General features: G+C 49.5%; 1 protein-coding gene across 5 annotated transcripts; it reads right to left on the bottom strand.

Annotated features, from left to right (window-relative positions):
- Positions 1–19: 19 nt before the first annotated feature.
- AVIL (advillin) lies at positions 20–20,647 on the bottom strand. 5 transcript variants are annotated; one of them, XM_070370502.1, is made up of 20 exons: positions 18,486–20,647; positions 15,953–16,037; positions 14,582–14,656; positions 13,644–13,840; positions 12,175–12,283; positions 11,972–12,082; positions 11,532–11,734; positions 10,971–11,049; positions 10,744–10,842; positions 9,916–10,069; positions 9,713–9,813; positions 9,089–9,226; positions 8,825–8,983; positions 7,696–7,875; positions 5,935–6,080; positions 5,683–5,827; positions 4,053–4,241; positions 3,381–3,449; positions 2,369–2,485; positions 20–610 (listed from the first exon to the last, which is right to left on the bottom strand). In XM_070370502.1, exons 2-20 carry the CDS (start codon positions 16,016–16,018, stop codon positions 497–499), a joined length of 2,451 nt encoding a protein of 816 aa, XP_070226603.1. In that variant the 5' UTR covers positions 16,019–16,037; positions 18,486–20,647; the 3' UTR covers positions 20–496. The 5 variants fall into 5 exon arrangements, with proteins under 5 accessions (XP_070226603.1, XP_070226604.1, XP_070226602.1 ...); XM_070370503.1 differs by having other exon boundaries at positions 16,567–20,647; XM_070370501.1 differs by having other exon boundaries at positions 16,533–20,647.
- Positions 20,648–20,717: the final 70 nt, after the last annotated feature.

The raw sequence follows: 20,717 nt of genomic DNA on the forward strand, positions 1-20,717 counted from the left end.
AAAAGAACTCCCATTTGTTCTTATAGGTATCTTTATTTGAAAACTTAAAAACTTCTGGCACATACAGATTTGAGCATTTAGATTTTGACTTCAGGGTATATATGTGAATAACTTTGATGATTTGTGGGTTAAATAGAAAATACCAACCTTAAAATTTAAAACAAACTTACGCCCTTGCCCCAGAATTAAGCACTTTAAACAATTTTTCTGTTCTCTTACTTTTGACTTCTCCAGATTTTCTTGCAGTTTTAGTGTTTTCTGCTAAGGCTGCAGCCAGAAGACCATAAAAATTTCAAAGTGAGCAGCTAACATTTTAGGTATATGACAACTAAGAAATGCAGGGATGAGAAAAATGGAGTACATGCTGTGATTGGCAGGCTCTACTATCTCTCCATTAAGTAGCTGGACATTAGGCAGAAATTAGAGAAATTCTTTCCTTACATTGGCACTGACTGCTCTCTTCTGGGATCTTGCAATAGGCAGATGCCTTCTTGCCTCAGAAAAGCCCCTTTTCTTTCTTCATCTGGAGCTGTTTCCAGCCAGGCAGAGCAGCAAACTGCCCTCTTGTGATGCCAAACACAGAAACAAAGTCCTTTTCAGAGAGGTAATTCTAAGAGAGAAAACAAAGTTTCTAGTTAGAAGACCTGGCACCTGACAGTGTTAATGGGGTGGGGGCAGAGGGGCCAAGAGATAGTCCCAAGTAGTTTCTTGAAAGGGGAAGTAGAATGAATTTTCCAGAAAGTCTGTGTTTGACTTAAATTATTCATTGGTGAGCTCGTCAGCTGGTGGAGTCCCACCGTGGCCTGCGGAAGCGCTGACTGGGTTCACGGCGCTCGCAGTCCCACCTGGCACCAGTCTTGCCAGAAGGACAAGAAATGGGTTGTGTATTATGTATGAGTGCTAAACATTAGGCTTTGGCTGAATGGAGAGCTAAACTGAGTGACAGTTTTCCTTGCCTTATGCCCTCATCTGCCATGTTTTATTAATATTTTTCTTTTTTTAATCTGCCATTTTTTAGCCAGATGTTTTCCAATGCAGGATCAAGTGGATCTTGTTGAGAGCATAACATTCTAACATTTATTTATTAATGATTAATGAATATTTTCAGTCCAAGTAAAATTATTAAGGTATGGTTTCTGTTTTCAAGGAAGTTGTTGCCCAGATACTTAAGAATTGGTTATATAAGACACTGTGGAAAATTTAGAGACCCTTCAAGTGAAAGTTGCTCAGCTGTATCCGGCTTTTTGCGACCCCATGGACTATATAGTCCATGGAATTCTCCAGGCAGAATACTGGAGTGCTTAGCCTTTCCCTTCTCCAGGTGATCTTCCCAACCCAGGGATTGAACCCAGGTCTCCTGCATCTCAGGTGGATTCTTTACCAGTTGAGCCACCAGGGAAGCCCATGAATACTGGAGTGGATAGCCTATCCCTTCTCCAGCGGGTCTTCCCTACCCAGGAATTGAACTGGGGGCAGGCACATTCTTTACCAGCTGAGCTATCAGGGAAGCCCAGAGACCCTTCAAGGGAAAAATAAATTCATTCATTCAACATGACTGTTAATTAAATCAGCTGAAACTTAAGTTGTGCCTATGATCTGCCAGTCACCGTTTAGGTGCTAAAAAGCTGAGAATGTGATGGTGAACAATACAGACAAGCTCCCTGCTTTTGAAGGTGTCGGGGAGTGGGGCAGATAGACAGTGAGTGACCAAGTACAAAAGGACTGTAGGGGCTGAGGGAGGCAGGGTCGGGTGGTCAGGGAAGGCCCTCCTGGGGAGGTGACCCTGCAGCTGTGACCTAAACAATGAGGCGGACCTGGCTTTCTGATGATCTGGGAGAGGGATGTTTTTTCAGGCAGGAGCAGTAGCCAGCAGAAAGGCTCATGTTTGAGGAACAGAAAAACAGCAACTGGCTAAAGGGCTGTAAGTGAAGACAGTACTGGCCTGTAAGATGAAATCAGGTGGGCAGGGGCCAGGTTGTATAGGGCCTTGGAGGCCATCGCGAGGACTCTGGATTTTAAGTGCAGTGGGAAGCCATTCAAGGTGTGTTAAATAGAAGAGTATCATCTGCTATAAAAACCCACTGGTGGTTATATGGGGATCAGATTGTAGGGACAGAGGTGAAAATTCACTGGGGGCCTATGGCAGTGGTCCATGATGGCTGGACCATACTGGCAGCAGAGAGATGGAGAGCAGTGGGTGGCAGCTAGCTGATGGGTTGATGTGGGAGGTGAGGAAAAAGAATCAAGAAGGAGCCCTGGGTTTCTGGCTTGAGCTCCTGGGTAGGTCAGTTGTCTGCTGAGTATTTACACTGTTGGCCGTACTCCGAGATGGTGCTTCTGCAGAGCTCCACTCATGTCAGTCACTCACCTCCTTTTTGGCAGGGTTCACATCCTCTGGCAACTCCTGACTCTGATTTTTCAACAGAACTTCTAGGGGGTAATATTTTGGCTCAGAATTCAGGGCAAGGGTTGTGTCTCTCATATCCTAGGGAAGATAAGAATGTAGACACAATAAAAGACCACTCAGGTCTGTGCAATTGAAGTTCTATGTTTATAACATTAAATTTTTTTTTTTTTTTTTTACCACTTCATGCTTTATAATCATCTTTTAGAACAGTGGTCCCCTATGCTGGCTGCATGTCAGAGTCATCTGGAAATCTAAAATAGTTTAGTTTGGGGGTTCTTGGGAAGCTGATTCAGTGAGTCTAAGGTAAATCCTGTATAGTCAGTTGGCGTAAATGTTTTGCATAAATCTCACTTAAATACTGTGATCACATCCCTTCTCTTGGTACTTTTACTTGGGCTCTACATTTCTGGCCTTGAGATGGTTTCAAATTGAAGTCATATTTCTCTTAAATACATTTTAAAGATGCTACGTTGCCATGAGTTTTGAAATCTTGAGTTTGTAGAGCACAAACAGCAAAACGCCAGATGGTTTGGACAGTGGTGCTGTGCACTGTCCTGATGCTAAAGAGCTGCTGGGTTCTCGGCCGGGAGCTCCACTTCTGGGGGCCGTTAAAACAGGGGTAATGGCCTGAGTTTCTGTGGATGCCACTGTCAGAAACTAATAGTGTCACCTGGGTTACAAGCTTATTATTTCTGAAAAATACTACTAGTTAATTTAATCTCTCCTGAGTGACAGAGTTGAATAATTCGATTTGGTAACAGCAAGTCTGTTCTAAATTCTGGAAGGCAGTAAAATAAGGAACTCGGCTCTGAAGCCTGCTCTTTCTACCGATTAAAACAATCTTCACATCACATTAGACCATCAGAGTGATACTGAGAAGGACATGATAGGGTTTCAGCCATGCTGTGTCTGCAGCATCTGCTGTTTCTTTCTGGCTCTGGTTGCCTGTGAATAGCTCCTCCAAGAAACTTACAGCAGTGATTCTTGTGATAGCAACAGCATCTCCCAGCTCTTCTTTTAACTGTTCATATGATTTCCCTGCCTAGGAAGAAGATATAGAAAACAGGATGAGATGCTGCTTATAGTGGAGGGACGTCTCAGGTCTGGTCTATAACCCTTGAGAGAAGCAAAACAGCCAGGGGACAGAAGACATTTCAGAGATAAGCAGAAAGGAAAATCCCCTCTTCCAGGTCTGTGCAGGGTTGGAAGGTACTTAAACATGATCTGCACTCTTTGCTGGTGGCTCCTCAATATTCCATACTAAGAGCAGTTGACTAGGAGTCAGAAAACCTGGCTTCTTCCTACTGGTTGTGACTGTAGACAAGTAACTTCTCTGAGCTTCCTCATTTGTAACACAGGCAACAATGTTCCCCTGGCTATCAGGATGTAATGTGTGTGGACAGACTTCACAAACTTTACTGCTTCTCACGTTGCCTGTTCCTGAGGCACGCTGTGAATTTGCTGACTAGACTTAACTGCTGTGCAGGGTGCGAAAGAGAAGGAAGGTAAAAACGGGAGAGGGGAGAAGGGAGTGGGGGGGTACAGTCCTGGGTTGACTCGGCCCTCGAGTACCCTGCCATCCTTCTGAGGTGTCAGTGCTGAGCACCCTGGCAGTAAGAACATCTCCCTGCTTCTCTGTTCTTACGCTCCAAACGTGAGGGTCCCAGGCCAGGAACCAGCCTGTGAAGATGGGAGGCTCGAATCCCTGTTTAACGATCAGGATCGGTGTGCCGGTGTCTCGGCCGCTGGGGTGAGTGTGCAGGTACTCCTGGGCGGTAGACAGAGCACTCTTCTTCTCTGCAGCGTTGGCCTCAGCCCCGATCCACAGGAACACCTGTTGTTGTAGAGACCTGTTACTGCGCTCATGCCAGAGGCTAGTGCTAGATAGTACGCGCTGCCCCGTCTTTCCCCGTCAGCAGTTTACAGCCTCAGCAGAGTAAAGTTTTTCTCAGATTTGTTTTGATTTGTGTATCTCCCACATCTACATCTCCAGTCCTGAACTCTCTGAACGTCAGCTTCCTGAATCCAGCTTCTTGCAAAACATCTCCTCTTGGCTGTCTCCAAGCACCTCAAGTATAACACCCCCAACATGTAGCTCTTTTCTAAACTTGTATCTGTGTCTCCATTCTTGGGGAATGGTGTCCATTCAGTCACCCAAGGCAGTAACCTGGGAATCATTCTGAATGCAGTCTGTATCCCCAGGACTTAGCTAGTTTACCTCTCATGCTTCTGTCAAATCTGTCGCCATCCATCCAGCTCTACTCCACTGCTTCTGTGGGCCAGCAGCAGCTCTTTCTGGACTAGGACCATGTGTGCTGACGGGCCTCCCAACGTACAGTCTTCTTTTTTCTCACACCCCCTCCCTCCTCTCCTACACTTGCTAGAGTGAGTGATCTAAAGCACAATCTGACCATGTCACTCACCTGCTTAAATTTCAGTAGCTTTCCAGGGTAAGTTCCAAACTTCTTGACTTGGTTGGTAAGGTCCATACCTACTTCTTTCGCTTCACCTCTAGGGCACTCTTTAACTCTGTCTTATACTCTGATAATACTCTTTGTAGTTCCCTATATACTAGACTATTTCCTGCCCTGCTTTTCTTTTGCCTGGAATGGCCTCTTTACCTGATTAATACCTGTTTCTCCTTGGAGTCTGGGAGACATCTCCTCCAGAGAATCTTCTCTGAGCCCCTAAACTGTGTTGAATACCCTAATTTGTGCTCCTGAGGCACTTCATATGTACCTCCATCACAGTAAAATGATGATCCTCCGTCTGGTCTCCTCCACCCTCCGTCAGCCTGTAGACTCTGAGAGTGGGGTGGGGCCCTTTGCCTTAGCGACACCACGCCCAGCACAGTGATTAGAAAGGAAGAGGTGTTTGCTGAGCCAAATTGAAGAAAACCGGATGTGGCAGAGGGGTGGCCTTGAAGATGTCCCCTTTTATCCCTTTATTCCCCCAAAGGCCCATATCTCCAGGTGTGCAGCCTACTGCTCTTGGTCCTGAGAGAATGGAGTGTGTGATAGGATGGCATGATTTTCCCAGAGCATAGTGGGAAAATTCCCAGGATGGTGAGTTTTAAACAACATTCTATTCTCTCTAACCCTGGCAAAAAAGCAGGCTCTTCCTTCGGTCACCACTGACAATTGTTTGATTGACTTGGGGATGGTCCAGGGCTACCCTGGCTTACCTGGGGTTTGGGGGAGAGATACTATACAAAAAAATAGCCTAAAGCTTGAGGATGTCTGTCATTTGTTCCAAGCTCTCCGGCTGTGTCTTACCTGGTCCCAGGTATCCAGGAGCATCACGTCACCTGGGTTCAGGTCGTCCTGGGTAAAGTCTATGATCTCAGTGACAGTGAACCGGCCAGTCTTATTGGAACATTCAAAGAGACGAGACTGGACATCTAGGATCTCCTGCTGTAGTCTGCAATACAGTCCATGTAGAGGAGCTGAGCTGCTTGGAAATCACCTGCAGTTCACCAGTCTGGGAGGCAGGGGGAGCCAAACGGAGGGGATGCTGTGGTCCTGTACCTTTTGTCACTGGCATAGGGAGTTTTCCCTCCCAGCAGGTCCCAGAACTCAGCTGGCTCCTGGCCCTCAGCCACTGTGTTCTCAGTACCGTCACAGAGAAGTCTGGCCAGCTCCTTAGCCATCGCCCGCTCATCCCCACTAGACCCCTGAGAACGGGGTGGGGAGAACACAGATGTGAGTCACACACAGGCATGTTGATGTGGGAATAAAGTGCTTAGACTAATAACTCAGTGTAGAAGGAAATGGCAACCCACTCCAGTGTTCTTGCCTGGAGAATCCCAGGGACGGGAAAGCCTGGTGGGCTGCCGTCTATGGGGTCACACAGAGTTGGACACGACTGAAGTGACTTAGCAGCAGCCAGGATTAGTTACCAAGCCAAAAGACCTCAGGACAGGGAGATAGATGGGTTTGTTCTGGTGCTGGGAAGGGTGGAGGCAGGGTGAGGGGTGGGGGGTGGGGGGCTGGGGGGGAGGTGGGTGGGGGTGGGGGTGGGTGGGAAGGAGGAAAACAGTGTGGTAGCAAAGGACCAGACTAGACTCTGAAATGCTCGGTGGGTATTGAGAGGTCACTTTTGTTTTACCTTCAGTTGGAATTTTAGCACTTACTTGTGATTATTTTTTTTAAGAAAAATATTTTTAAAATTATATACAGGAAAATTCACCCTTTCTGCCATAGAGTTCTATGACTCTTGACAAATGCATAGAATCACGCTACCACCACCACAACAAAAAAGAGAAGTTGCCTCACCACTGCAAAAGTTTCCCTCCGACCACCCACACCTTTGTAGTCAAACCCTCCCTGCATCCTTAGCCTCTGGCAACCACGGATCTGTTCCCATCCTGACAGTTTTGCCTCTTCCAGAACCTGGTAAATGGAATCCTGCATAGTGTGGCCTCTGAGTCTAGCTTCTTTCACTTCGCATAATGCATTTGCGATTCTTCCTTGCAGTTGTGGGTGTTCTGTAGCTGAGTAGTATTCCATTCCAATTGTGTGGAAGCACCACTGCTTGCTCATCCATCCTCCAGTTGATTTGCTTCCAGTTTTTGGCAATTAGAAATAAAGGTGCTATTAAACATTTGTGTATAGGTTTTTGTGTGAAGGTAGTTTTTTCACATGGGTACATACCCAGGAATGGGCTCATACAATAGGTATATGTTTTATAAGAAACCATCAAATTGTTTTCTAAGGCCGTATCTGCATTTTCACCTGCAGTGTGTGAGAATTCCTATTGCTTTTGTCACCAGCACTAGATATCATCGGTTTTTTAGTCATTAGTCATACGTGTGTAGTGGTATCTCATTGGGGTTTCTATTTGCATTTCCCTAATGACTGTTAATATTGAGCATCTTTTCCTATTCAATTCTCTTTTGTAAAACAGTTCTAGTGCTTTTCATTGCAGATGAAATCTGAATTGACAAAAATCATATTTTTAGTGTTCTTTTGTTCAGTGTTAATGCCTGTCCTATTACAGTGCACCAAACTGGTGTGGAAAGATTGACTTTTCCATCCTGCATCCAGCCTCCATGTGTTTAGCTGTTTATGGAGGGTCTCCTGGGTGTGCGAAGTGCCATTATTGAGTGTGTAACTGGAGGCCTAATTGTAAGGAACATTGCTGGTCCCTTTGAAGAATCTTTAGGAAAAGGCTCCTCTATTTGAGGACTGCTCCAGCCTATTCTCAGTTCCTTTGCCCTTGCTGACCAGAGGGTGGGTGCAGGGCTGGGAGCCAAGGGATGGGTGTGACTGCTGGGCCAGCTGTCTTACCTTGCCAAACCACAGGTAGTGCTCTGCCTGCGTCCTCAGCAGAAAGACATCATTGGAGTTTAGGGAGGAGGTGAAGGCTGGGACCTCCACTGCTTTGGTGTTAGATTTGTTATGTCCTTGAATCTGGAAGAGTCTTACTGGAGGATCCGGCTCAGCATTTCCCTTCCTAGAAGTCCCACCCTAGAGAGAAAGAAAAAAGCAGAGTCCAGATCTAAGGTATACAGTGTGTGCTGAGCACTGGGCCAGCGCTGTGGAGAACAGGGCTGTATCTGACACCATCTTTGCCCTCAAGGAGCTTCTCAGCCAACTGGGAGAGGTCGAGGTGAGCCGGAGTTATGGTACCAACAGTGTTAGCTTTCAGGGGACTTCCCTGATGGTCCAGCAGCTAAGACTCTGTGCTCTCAGTGCAGGGGGCCCAGCTTCAATCCCTGGTCAGAGAACTAGATCCCACATGCCATAGCTAAGACCCTCTGCAGCCAAATAAATAAATATTTTTAAGAAATGGTGTTAGCTTTCATTCTGAGACCTGGGTTATATGCCAGGCTCTTTTCTGGTGCCTTAGCTATATCATTTTATTGATCCTCATAATAACTCTGTGAAGTAGGTATTATTATCCCATAGTGCAGGTGGGGAAACTGGGGCTCAGAAAACTGGGTAATCAATGACAAGACTAGGACTTGACCACAGACTTGTGTATATCAAGCGTGTGACATCATACAGTTCTGGTGGTGCTTCAGCCAAGGCTTTCTGGAAGACATGGGACTGGAGTCTGAAGGGGCACATGGCTGGGGGAGGCAGACAGGGAATGATAGAGCACATGTGAGGTCTAAAGAGGAGACCCACCTGACTGGAGTGGAGTGTGGAGGTTAGGGAGCTGAGGGTGATGCACCTGCACAGGTAATATGGGTCAGATTATACAAGACCTTGAACATGAACTAGGCAGGGGTGAGGACTTGAAGCCCTAGGCAGTCGGGATGCACTTCAGTGTCTTAGAGAGATTCATCTCCTTCTCGTCTGTGTCCTCCCCAAGCCCCACTCTCCACCCCTCCTCTCCTCTACTGTAGCTCCCTGCTGACCTGCTGGTTCTGAGCATTCTGCTTCTGGTGTAGTTTTACCTTAGGTTTCTCACCTCAAAGATGACCAGCTTTCCTTTGAAGATGGCCATGAAGTGGCGTGGCTCCTTTCCCATGGTAACCCGAACCTGCACAGGGGCCCCTTCAAACTGCTGGTCCACCTCTACCGCCTGATATGCCGAGGCTGCCAGCTCATCCTGTGAGGCATGGCGGCCCTGCAGGGGTGAGAAGGGTGCAATGGGTCCCTGCCACCCCTGGCCCCAGCTCAGTGGCCAGAGGAAGCACCAGGATCCAAAGCTAAGAGCCTGCCCCAGGCCTACCTGCCAGATATACAGGATGTAATGAGGCTTCCCATGCATCTCGTACGTATAGAGAACCAGATAGCAGTCTCCCCCATAAAAGAAGCCATACCACTGGTGCTCCACGGGGACCAGCTCCAGGTTTTCTATCCTCCAGACCTGGGCATAGAAGAGACACAGTTCCCCAGAGATGGGGGGAGTCCTCTTTGAACAAACAGCCACCTGGAGGGAACTGGGCCATGCTGAGCAGAGAATCCAGGTGGATGAGGCACAAAGGTCCATTCACAGTACCCCTTATCCTCTGGTGCTTCTTCCCAGTACTGAGGGCTTATCCCATTTGCATAATTTGAATCCGGAGAAGTAGGTCATCCCTGGTCAGGCGCACCCCCATCACAGCTCAGAGGTCATTTGAATGCGTCTGCCAGGTGAGCTGTTGACAGCACACTGGGATGCCTACCTTTCCCTTCCCTGAAGAATTGTGGGAGAACCCTGAAGATGCAGACACCTCTTAGGGAAGAGTCCCGAGGCCCCAGAGATGACAAGGGAAACAGAGGAGACACAGGATCCTGTGCGCTCCTCTGCAGCAAAGCAGCCAGGAGACCGGTGCCCTGCCTGCCCTAGCACATGGGTCACTGGGCTTATTACCTCAACTTTGCCGTTGCCGTCATCCACCATTCTTTCCTGGGCTGCCACCTCTGGTTTGGTGTGCAGCAGAGTTACATCAAATTTATCCTGGAAAACCTTCGCTGCAGAGAAGGGGTTGGGAGAAGCCAGGTGAATGAAAAGCATCCATGCCCATCTTTCTAGAGACTCCCCACAATGAGAACACCATCTGGGGGCAGTCTTACCAACTTTACCCACGCTGAACGTTTTCCCCAGACCCACGGTCTGTTCCTTCACCGTCCACTTCTGGAACAGCTGCTTGAACATGGCTGACTCGGCACCGTCATTGACGGTCTCCACGTTGGTGCTGCTGGGGTAGCCCTTCATCCTGATGAAATCCTGTGGGTACCCCCCACCCCCAAAGGGCAGGTCAGTCAGGGAATGTACTGGTTTCTTGGCTTGACTGGTAATTTACCCCTTTGAAGCCACTGGGTAGGATTGTTCCCTTCTGGGAGTCAAAGTCAAATTCTAACTCACTTCTGTCTAGGGACCACGCTAGCTGCCTCAAGGAAAGGACTAAATGGAACATTTTGGCATTCCTTCATTGGTCATGATTATTACTGATTTTTTTTTTTTAATTCTGTCTAGTATATTCCTTCAGCACTTCTGTACTCTACTGATTTTGCATCACTTTCATTTGTTTTTTGTTTTTTTTTTTTTGCTTGGTAGATGCATCCTGCTTGGTTCAGCTGCAGGATGCTGCACAATAATGTCATAAGTTCCTTGAGGACAGGGCTGTTGATGTGTGGTATTGCCTTCAATAATAACAGCCACCTTTTATTGGGCAGGTGTGTGTGCCAGTGTGTTTAAATGCTTTACAAATGTTATTTAACCGTCACAACCCCAGGAAGTAACACTAGACCTGGATTTGAATCCCAGTTTGTCTGTCTGACTTTGAAGTCATGGATATAACTGCGATGTTTTGTGCTCCAGCACCTAATATGGCTCTCTGAGCACCTCTGATGTTTCGTGAACAGACTTTTTGGATAATACTGCATGTCCATAGCTCCTACCAGGGCTTTAGACATGGCCATCTGTTTCTCAACCTTTGTGGCTCCTCTTCCTTTCCACACATAGATCTTGGTTCCACTTTGGTCCAGGATGTAGCAGTCCTGAAGCAGATGGCCAGGGACAAAAGTGGTTACTGCTGCCCGAAACCATAAGGAAGGCCTCTCCGTGGGGCCTGCCTCTGAAGCCAGGTCCGGCTACCCCAAGCCAAGCCCACCCAAATGCTACTCACATCAGGATTCAGTAAGTCCTGGACCAGAGGCCTCGTCGCTACCTCTGTGACCACCAGCTGCCCAGATGAATCCGAGACACTGGAGAAGGGGAGAAGTTAGCCTGTACATTCCCTTCTACAAAGCATCATGTGGTCAGTTTGTTATTTCCTGGCTTGGTCTTAGGATGGAGTTTCTGGGTAGAGTTTGACTTCTTGCGACAGGCATGGCATGAGTGCGGACTGGGATGTGATGGACACTGTTGTCTGGGAGAGCCTTCTGTGCATCTCTTTCCTGAATATTATCTCTACCCTTCCCCTGACATTATCCTGTCCACACCCCTGGGATGCATAGACTTGAGTCAAGGAACATTCTCTCCCAGAGATCAGGAATCATTGCTAACAAGAGCAGACAGTAGCTGCTCAGGGAACAACAAACTCCTTGTAGAAGCTGCATTCAAAGAAAGACTGAAAGAAACCCAGGTGCCTGCACCCCAAATGAAGCCAAGCAGAAGTGCTTGTTTCTCTGGGGGCCACCTTCCCCTGACCCCAGCTTCCAATCAGCAGCCAGCCTTAGCTACTCACTGATACAATGTGATGTTTGATTTCTGCTGCTGATCTATGACCTCATCTGGGACTGCCGGTTGGATAATGGAGCGCCGGCCGAGGGTGTCCTGAAGGACCTTCATCAGCTCCGGGCTGGCTGCCTCCTTGTCTCCCTCGATCACTCCTATCTCAGCACGGCCCCCTCGCTCCCTGTCCCGAATATCCTTTGCCAGAAGCATTGCCTGTAAAGAAGGCCGGGGATGCCCTTAGCTCCAAGAGAAACAGCCTGGATCCCAGACACAGGGGTTACCCTGATACTGAGGAACCCCAGGCTGAGTTGCAGCCTCAGTCATGTGGCCTATCTCTGAAACAGATGCTGCTCAAAGGCAGACATTTGGCTGGAAGGGCAGGAAAGAGCCAGCCAGGAAAGAAGGAAAGAGTAGCTGGGGGAAAGGAGGGGCCGACCGCATGGGCCACACCTTCAGGCGCTCCCCACTGCTGCTCTCTGGGCCGTTCCACTGGACGATGACCTTCCCAAGATCCAGCAGGAAGACATCCCCTCGGTTAAAACTGTCCCAGCTCATTTCCACCTGCAGGGAAGAGACAGACATAGGGCAGAAGGAATTCCTGGGTGCCAGGCGGAGAGGCCTCAGGCCCAGGACAGATAGGGGGCAGGACTGACCTCGGTGGCCCGGATGTTTCTCTTCCCTTTCACATGCAGCAGCCGCTTCACGTTGTAGGTGTTGGTCTCCACGTGCTTCATCCCAGAGGCCACACCCCCTTTCTTGTAGCTGAGGGAACAGCCGTTGCGTTATTTACTGAGAACCTGCTGTTTGCCAGGTCCTGGGGAGAGAGTGGTGGGCCACACAGAGGCAGCCTTTGCCCACACGGGTGATGACAGTAAATGAGCAAGGCAAACACTGATGCTGGTCACCCCTGCCACAGAGTTGCCCCTAGTGGAGGCTTTTTGACCGAACATTTGGGGCTGTCTTCTCTGGAGGACTGACATTTGAGTTGAGATATTAAGAGTAGGAACCAATCACCGGAGGACTAGACCTCCAGACAGAGGAGTGATAATCCCCACGGCAGGAAGAGGTTGTTTTGTTTTGTTCTTGAAGCTGAACATCATGTGTGTTGGGGCAGGGCCCTCTTCAGGCCATCTCCCGTGGCCTGAAGACCAACTTACTCCCAGAAACCAGTCTCCTGCCTCTGGTTCTCACCCCAACCCAGCCTCCTCTAGGCATCCCACACATGAAGGGCGCCCAGAAAGCCCCCGGGAGCAGAGGGCCTCCGTTGCTGGGTTCCCTGGTGATTCAGCAGGCTGCTCTGTGCCCAATGGGGCCTCAGTGAGGACTGCTCACCTGCAAGAAGCTGGCCTTCAAGCAGCCTCAGAACGCTTGAGCTCCTTGGAATCCTTTTGTTGTCAATCTCCAGTGTAAAGTTTGGAGGTGATCAAACTCCTCAGTTCATGGCAGGCTGTCATCACTGGCCTTTACAAGACCCCGCTCTTGCAGTGTATGTGTTCCCTTTTATCTGCATACCCTCCCCTCCCTGCCTTTTCCTCCCCACCATAGGCATCCATTCTAACTGTTTAACATCTATCTTTCTATTTTCATTCTGATAAAACATGGCCTGTTGTTTTGTGCTTATGTCATTTTTTACAAACAGGAATTGGCATTCTGTTCTATATTTCAAGCCTGTTTCTTCCTGTGTTCCTTAAGCCCAGTGTTTTTAAGGTGTGTCCACAGGTCAGATGTGTCTCTAATGTGATGGCATGGTACTCCCTGCTGTCTCAGAGTGTTTCTCCTGTTCAGTCTCCCTGGGGGAGGCACATGCCCCACTGCCTGCAGCTTCTCACCACCACTAATACCACTGTGAACATTCTGGCTCCCGTGCCCTTGTGGCAGTAGCAGACTGCCCTCCGGAACACTGGGCCAGTCCTCGTTCCCACCAGCAGGGCCCCCGGGTGCCCATCTACCCACAGCCTTGCCAACACTCAGCACCACCCAGCTCTCTAACTTACACTGGTGGAGAGGACAGCTTTGTTTTGATTCGCATTTCTCTGATTACTTTCTTCGCATACTTTTTAGCCTTTGGGTTTCTTCTTTGGTGGACCACGTCTACATCCTTGCTGTGTGCCCAGCTACTCACATGATGCCCTGCTTGAAGTAGCCACGGAAGGTGTCGGACTCGTGGTACTGGACCTCCCGGTGCTGAACGGGGCTGCCCCCCAAGTAGTCGTCCAGCTGCGTAGTGTAGATGGCTGCGCAGCTCTGTTCATCCTGGGAGGAGTCCTTCCCAATCCAGAAGTGGATGTCTTGGGAGAGGAGGCAGCCCACTCTCCGGGTCTGGGGTGTAGTCAAAGAGATTGGCTCAGGGGCTGGTTCGCCCCTCTGGCCTGGGAAGGTAGCTGCCTAGGGTGGCTTGTGTCCCATTCTTGGCAGGCTCAGGCCTCTGTGTCCTGCTCTGCAGTCTCTTGCCCCCTACAGTGGCCCCTGGGCAGACCTGTTCCGTGACTCAAGCCCTACCAGCCTGAGTCCCTCCCTACATTTGGGGAATGCTGACAGCTTACTGTCCTCCACATAAGCAGAGGTAGGGGGAAATCTTGCCAGGTTGGAATGCAGGCAAGAGTTCTCTTGTTGCTCATTTGCACCCCTGCACTCTCACAGCTGTATAGAGCTGCTGTCTCCCAGCGTGGCTCTGTCGGCACCGTCCATGTGGGAGACTGTTCCCTCGGCTAGGTGACCACTTTGAGGCCAGAGACGGCCCTGTGTCCACCTGGCCTTCCTCCACAGCACTGTAATCTGGGGTCTGGGCTCAGGAGGCTGAAGCCTGGCTATGGGCCACATGCTGATGTTCAGACTGACGGCCACACCTCTCCCCCATTCAGATGCAAAATTTAAAACCCTGGCCTAAGCACAGCCTTTGATAGTCAAACTGGAAGCCTGTTCCATGCAACAGCGAGGAAGAATCAAGACGGATACCAGAGGCCTGATTAATTTTGTGGGCAAATCTCCCAGGGAAGCCCTGGAGCTGGCTCTCTGGGGAGGAGCTTGTGAGAATCAGGGGAGAGGGCGGATGGTGCTCACCGAGAGGATGACGTAGCAGTCTCCCTCATAGAAGTTGCCGTGGGCGCTCAGAGGCACCAGCGCCAGCTCCATTTTCTGGAAGGACAAGGGGTGTGGATAGGCTACATCCCTTCCCCCTCGTCCCACAAGCCTCCTCCCTCCATGCTATTATTTGGCACAGGTGACAGGGCTGGGGAGTGGGTGGAAAGGTAGGGAGATGTCCCCAACGGGTCATGGCGGCCAGCCCCAGGATGAGCGCACATCCCTCCAGCTTCTGCTGAGCTCCGCCTGCACAGCCCTGGGTCTGCCCTCCTCCTACCACCTGCCTGGTCTCATCTCACTACACTGAGCAACCTGGTGAGCCCCCTCAGTCCTATGCAGTTGGGTGTAAGCCCTCAAGGAAGAGCCTCAAGTCTCTGAGCCGAAGCACCAGGGTCTCCAGCACTGACTCCATCCACCCAGCACCGGCCGAGGTCTGAGAATGGAGTGGAGTACCCGGATTCCGTGAGGCTCTGGGGGCTGAGGGCTGGCTGTGTGCAGGTTCCGTGCTGAGGGCTCCTGTCTGGAGTCTGGATTGGAGCTCTGATGCATCTGTCATAGCATGTCTGGCTCGTCCCAGGAGAGCCGTTCATGTGGCCTCTGATGGGGACTTTCATCACTGTCTCCAAAGAGGTAAACCTGCGGTCCTATGTGAGTATATTCTATATAAAATATGTGTGTCAAATGTGAGAATGTTAACTATCCCACAATTTGTGTAACTTTTTGTTCCTATTAGTTGTTAAATGCACGGGGAGCCTTAAAAGCAGTGGGAGTGACCTGGCTCTGAGCAGCTTGCTAGGCAGCTGTGACCCCTCTTGAGGACGATAGTGAGGTGGGTATCTCCTCTGGGTTTTATGCAGCAGTCCCTCACTGGGCTCAGAGCAGGGAGGAGGAGGTAAGGCTTTCTGGGCCAGGGCGGTTCCCAGCTACAGACCGGTGGCGCTCCGGGTCAGCCAGAGGGGCTCAAGCCGGAGTAGAAGGGAGGAGCAGGGCCCCCATCTATGCTGTACCCAAACCTCCTCCTACTTTGCAGGAGCCAGAGTGCCCCGTGGAAGACAGGTTCCATTGTCCTGACTAGAGCAGCCAGTAGTCTTGGCTCTCTGGGTGGCCTGGGCCCCACCCATCTCTCCAGGGCATTTACTGGAAGTGCAGATGGCTGGATAAAGGGCCAGCTTATTTTTGCTTGTGAAGAGCATTTCTTCCACCTCACCTCCCCCCTGCCACCCCGCTCTGTGCAAGAATAGGAGACTGTGCTCTTCAGCGCTGCCTCTCACTGCTGCCGAGCCACTAGCAGGAGACTCAGTGTTGGGGGCTTTCGGCGGCCCAGGAGGTGCCCCGTCCCGCCCAGCTCACCTCTATTCTCCAGGTGATGATCCCAGGGTCGTTGCCCACAGCCTGGAAGGCGCTGCTCAGAGACATGGCGCTTGTCTTCCCGGGACTGAAACATCACAGAGCAAGTGGAGAGGTGACGCTTCTCAGAGCAGGCATCCTGCCCGCTTTCCTCCTAAGTCACTTCCCAATCTCGTCAGCCATCCGGCCACATCCTCATGGCGCATCCCTGCACTGTTGTCTCACAGTGATGTGGGAAATGACTTGTCCAAGTTCATGTCGTAAGCCTGGCTGACCTGGCGGCGAGGTGGTGGCGGGCGGGGCAAGTTCTGCTTTGCCCTTGCCACTTCCCTTGTTAAGAGCTCTGGTAACAGGCATCATTATTTACTGAAGGGGTGACAAATGTGTTAAACCCTCTGTTGACTGATTTTACTTCTCTCATTTAATTCTCATAAGCTGAATATATTTCCTTCATCTTATATTGTGGGAAAATTGAGGTTCAGAGAGGTTAAATAATTTGCTCAGTATCACCAGAAAGAAATCCCTCCCTGATCTTAAAATCTGTTCTAATTACTCTGAGGTACTACAACTCTTCCTAACTTACCTAAATTCAGTGGCACATGGGCTGAAAAGCTTACATCAGAGTATTTCCAAACTGAGTTTCCTTCTCTCATTCTTATTCCAGTTCTCCCAGACTCTCTGCTTGGCAGGTCCTCTTCACAGTCCACTCTTTGGGCTTTCACTTACCAGACTTTTTAAAGTAAACCATCCTTAAACTATCCCATCCTGCTTTTGTCATATGACTAATATATTCCCTGTGCCTCACAGAAGAAAAGGGAAAGTAAAATGGCAGAGCTGGGACATAGAATTCAGGGTGTGGACTTCCCTGGCAGTCCACCACTTAAGGCTTGGATTTCCAATGCGGGGGGTGGGGGCGGGGGTGGGTTGATCTCTGGTTGGAGTACTAAGAGTTCAGGGTGCCAGCAGGGACAGGCGGGCGTGGCCTGTGGACAGACCCTCCCCCGCCCCCACAGACCCAGCCAGTGGTGCAGTGCCCTTCCGCAGGCAGGGTGTGGAGAGACAGGGAGAGGTCAAGAGAAGAGCATTATGCACCATCTCTATTTGAGGCGTGTCTAGGGTTATCAAGCTCTTACACATGTCCACAGTCGCATAGCTTTTGCATCATGAAAATTCCTGTCCGGTTCTTGCTCTCAAGGGGCTTGCAATCTCGTGATACACAGTAACTGACGAATGCTCTCACATGGCAAAGGTAAAGGATGGGCTTGACTGATTCATTAATACACAGGAAAAAGAAAAACAAAAACCAAAAGCCCTGAAAGGTCTAGCTGGGATTTTGTGAAAGTATTAGTCACTCAGCCGTGTCTGACTCTTTGTGACTCCATGGACTGTAGCCCACGAGGCTCCTCATCCATGGAATTCTCCAGGCAAGAATACTGGAGTGGGTAGCCATTCCCTTCTCCAGGGCATCTCCCCGACCCAGGGATCGATCCCGGGTCTTCTGCATTGCAGGCAGTTTCTTTACCATATGAGCCACCAGGAAAGCCTGGGGTTTGGCTATTTGGAAGCATATTGTCCTCGTCAGGAGGAGCACGTCTGGCCATTCTTTTCTTGAGCCTTGGTAGATGAACCTAGGTTTGGGTATGTGCCATTATCTAGTGTGGACATTGGCAAAACAAAAAAAGACAAACAAAAATCTCCCTTTGTCTACTGCTGTAGCAGGCCTAAAGCAGAGCAATGATGCGGAGCAGTAATGTTTGAGGATTTAATTTGATAACTGGCACTGCCCCACCCTGTGCTGCTTGGAACTGCTGGGGAATATTTGTTCAGGTTTCCTGCAGATCCTAGATTTCAGTCACTAAAGGCAAATGCCATGACCCAACTAGGGGAAGGGGATAAAGACCAATTCGTTCCTGGGAGAGAGCTAAGTGTAAACCTGCTAAAAGTCAAACCAGCTGTCACTAATTAGGACTGTGAGTCCAGAGGCCAAAAGCGATCCCAATTCCCAACAGGGACTTAGCAATCAAGACACTGGGCCAGGAGCCCTGAAATACAGGACAGGACATGCTCACAGAAGGAACTCTGCCGTACTGGAACACCTAGAAACTGACACCGAAGTCTCCCAAAGCGTCTCTCCATCCCTCCTCAACTCCTAATTTATTAACGTAGTACCCTTTGACACTACCGCTGGGTGGGGTGCAGTTTTGAAATCCCAGGTTAAAAGGTAGTGGCCCTTAATTCCTATCAACACTGTGAATGGACCAGAAGTAGAGGAAGCTGGTTTTCATTTATGCCTTGCTCTACACCATCTTTTTGAGCTGGGGTATTCTGTTTCTTAGTTTTTGAAAATATGCCTTAATGTTTAGGGAGCTCTTAAAAATTACCTCAACTTGTCAGCAGGAAGTTTGCAAAACTGACAAGCTTCTGGTTCAATCCTCTAAGCCTCATCCAAGAAGACAAGGCCAAGGAAATTTCAATCTCTTGTTTCTTTCTAGTCCATGCTCTACTGACATGCACCCATAAACCGAAGAGAACTTACCTTGCCTTCTACCAGTCTTCCCAGTTTTCTGGCAGTGAGTAAGCAGTGTTGAGGAACCACCCAGTGCAGGAGGCTCCAGGCCCTGCTGCCTTCTCTTAGTAATGGCTGTGCAGATACTGGGTTTTATTTGCTTGGGTTTGCATCTTAACCGCATTTTCCTAGTCCTGGCCAATCACAGCCATCCTAGCCCTGGGCTCGACTTATTCAAACCAGAGGGAAAGCTTTATCTGTTCCTATTCAAAAGAGCAAAAACAAGAGCAGACTTTTAAAGGCTTCTTTTTAACTCCAGTTCCACGCCCTGATATAATTGATTTTTTAAAAAGTGAAGTCATCAATAATGCAGGAAAGAGGGTGGGAGGATATGAAATTTGCCATCCTGTAGATATGAATGCATTACACTGATGACAGGAGGCAGGGCTGGGCCGCCCGCTGAGCCCCTGGGATGTCCAGGCTGGCAAGCGCCTCCCCCAGAAGTTTCTAGGCATTTCTCGGAGGTGAAGTCTGGGTGAAGGGCCTACAGTGTGTTATCAGGTCATTCTGTTTTGTCCCTTGGGGGGTCATATGGCAGTCCAATCAAAATCTGAGTGCTTACTAGGTGCCAGGAACCACTGTTGAGTTCCAGGGCTCCTACTCTGGGAAAACCAGTAAGGGGTACAGAAGGAAGACTCTACATCCCTAAGTCCCTCCGGAGCTTCCAGTTCCTCACCAGAAGTCAACAGAACACCAAGCGTATGCTTATTAAGCACCTGGAGGGAATGGGGTTGATTCTACCCGGGGGCCAGGGAAGAGCTAATGGAGCCCAAGTTCTGTGACCTTGGGCAGAATCCCTGTGCTGAGTCCACAGTTGGTCTCCCAGCCTGGGCACTCCAGCCTCGTAATGACAGAGGGGTTCTGAGGGAACAAAGGGTGGGGGGTAAGTTCCGAATGAACAAGAGCAGGGACAGGAGACAGCATCCATTCATGGATGGGTTTTTTAAACCCACTTTTATTCATTAATTGTAAGTAATACAAATATTTCAAAAATATAAACAGACACTTAATGGCATCCTACATTTCAAGTTTTTGAATACAACAAATTTATCAAATTATGGACTTGTAAGCAAGGTGGTCAGAACCCCAGAGCCCAGTCACAGTGGGAGGCAGACCTCCCTGACCCTCCAGATGGCGTCTTGAAGGGGGTTGAGCGGCACAACAGAGACAGGTCAAATCTGAGATAACTACAAGCAAAGAAGCTCAGGGCCCCAAAGACGAGAGTCTGCTCCAGGGGCATGCCCCACAGCATTAAGAGAAATGTAGCAGGGGGCCAGACCTCTGCCTTCCCTCCCTGGCTTGAATGCAAGTATTTACCGGTGTTTTTTTTTTTTTTAGAAGACAAAACTAAAACCTCATTTTACAAAAAAGGCAACTGAGGGACAACAGTTAACAAATAACCAAATGAAGACCTAAAGGGGAAAACAGGTTTACCTTCTGTAGACACTTGACTTGGCTGGGAAATGCAAGACAACCTTGGCGGGGGATGGGGAGTTGCCTTACTGAATGAGGCCTCCTCAGGAACAGGGTATGGTTGCAAAACAGAGCGGGACTCACTTCCCAGGGAATGACTGCCTTTAGACTTCCCATGCTGTTAGCACAGGGAAGCTTCGGGGCCACTGAGAACAGAGGTGAATTTATACATTTATAAAATGGTCCAAATCTTTGGGAGGCAGGAGGGAATTAAACAGAAGGTCCCAGGTTAACTGAAGGCAAGTTACCTCAACCTCTTTAGTGAGGGACCATGGGCCCGCAAAGGGTCCCCTCTACAATGTGCAGAGTGGAGACCCTTACCTGACCCTTCCACACTGGTCCTGTGTCCAAAGCTCCCCCTATGAGAGGGACACGAACATCAGGCTTTTGATTTAGAAGCCCAATCAGAGAGACACTCTGTGTCCCTGAAGAGGCACCTTAAAAGAACTGAACTTGGCAGGTGGGCAGATTCCTGGCATGGCTTGAACTGGGGTTGGCCAGGCCTGGTGGCCTATTGCTTCCCAAAGGCCAGCCTCAAACAGGAAGGGCTGGTAGGAAACCCTGAAACAGATCCTGGGGTGAACTGGCTCCTTCTTGCAATTTTGCCCTCCTCCCAAGTTGAGTCTGGCCTGATTCCTCTAAGGAGCAAGTTTTTCAATCATCTCTTGCCCCTAACACACTGAAACTGGAGACCAGAAAGCACATAACGACTTCAGGCTGGCTCTGGTC

Source organism: Bos mutus, chromosome 5 (genome assembly GCF_027580195.1).
Source record: "Bos mutus isolate GX-2022 chromosome 5, NWIPB_WYAK_1.1, whole genome shotgun sequence".
NCBI classification, from domain to species: Eukaryota; Metazoa; Chordata; class Mammalia; order Artiodactyla; family Bovidae; genus Bos; species Bos mutus.

What these genes read in the sequence shown, in the direction of transcription:
- AVIL (XM_070370502.1), bottom strand. Translation starts at nt 16,018, where the DNA reads ATGTCTCTGAGCAGCGCCTTCCAGGCTGTGGGCAACGACCCTGGGATC. An exon ending in TCCTGGATACCTGGGACCAG is followed by an intron (nt 4,242 to 5,682) that starts GTAAGACACAGC and finishes CTACAACAACAG; the next exon opens with GTGTTCCTGTGGATCGGGGC. An exon ending in CTATCACAAGAATCACTGCT is followed by an intron (nt 2,486 to 3,380) that starts GTAAGTTTCTTG and finishes TATCTTCCCTAG; the next exon opens with GATATGAGAGACACAACCCT.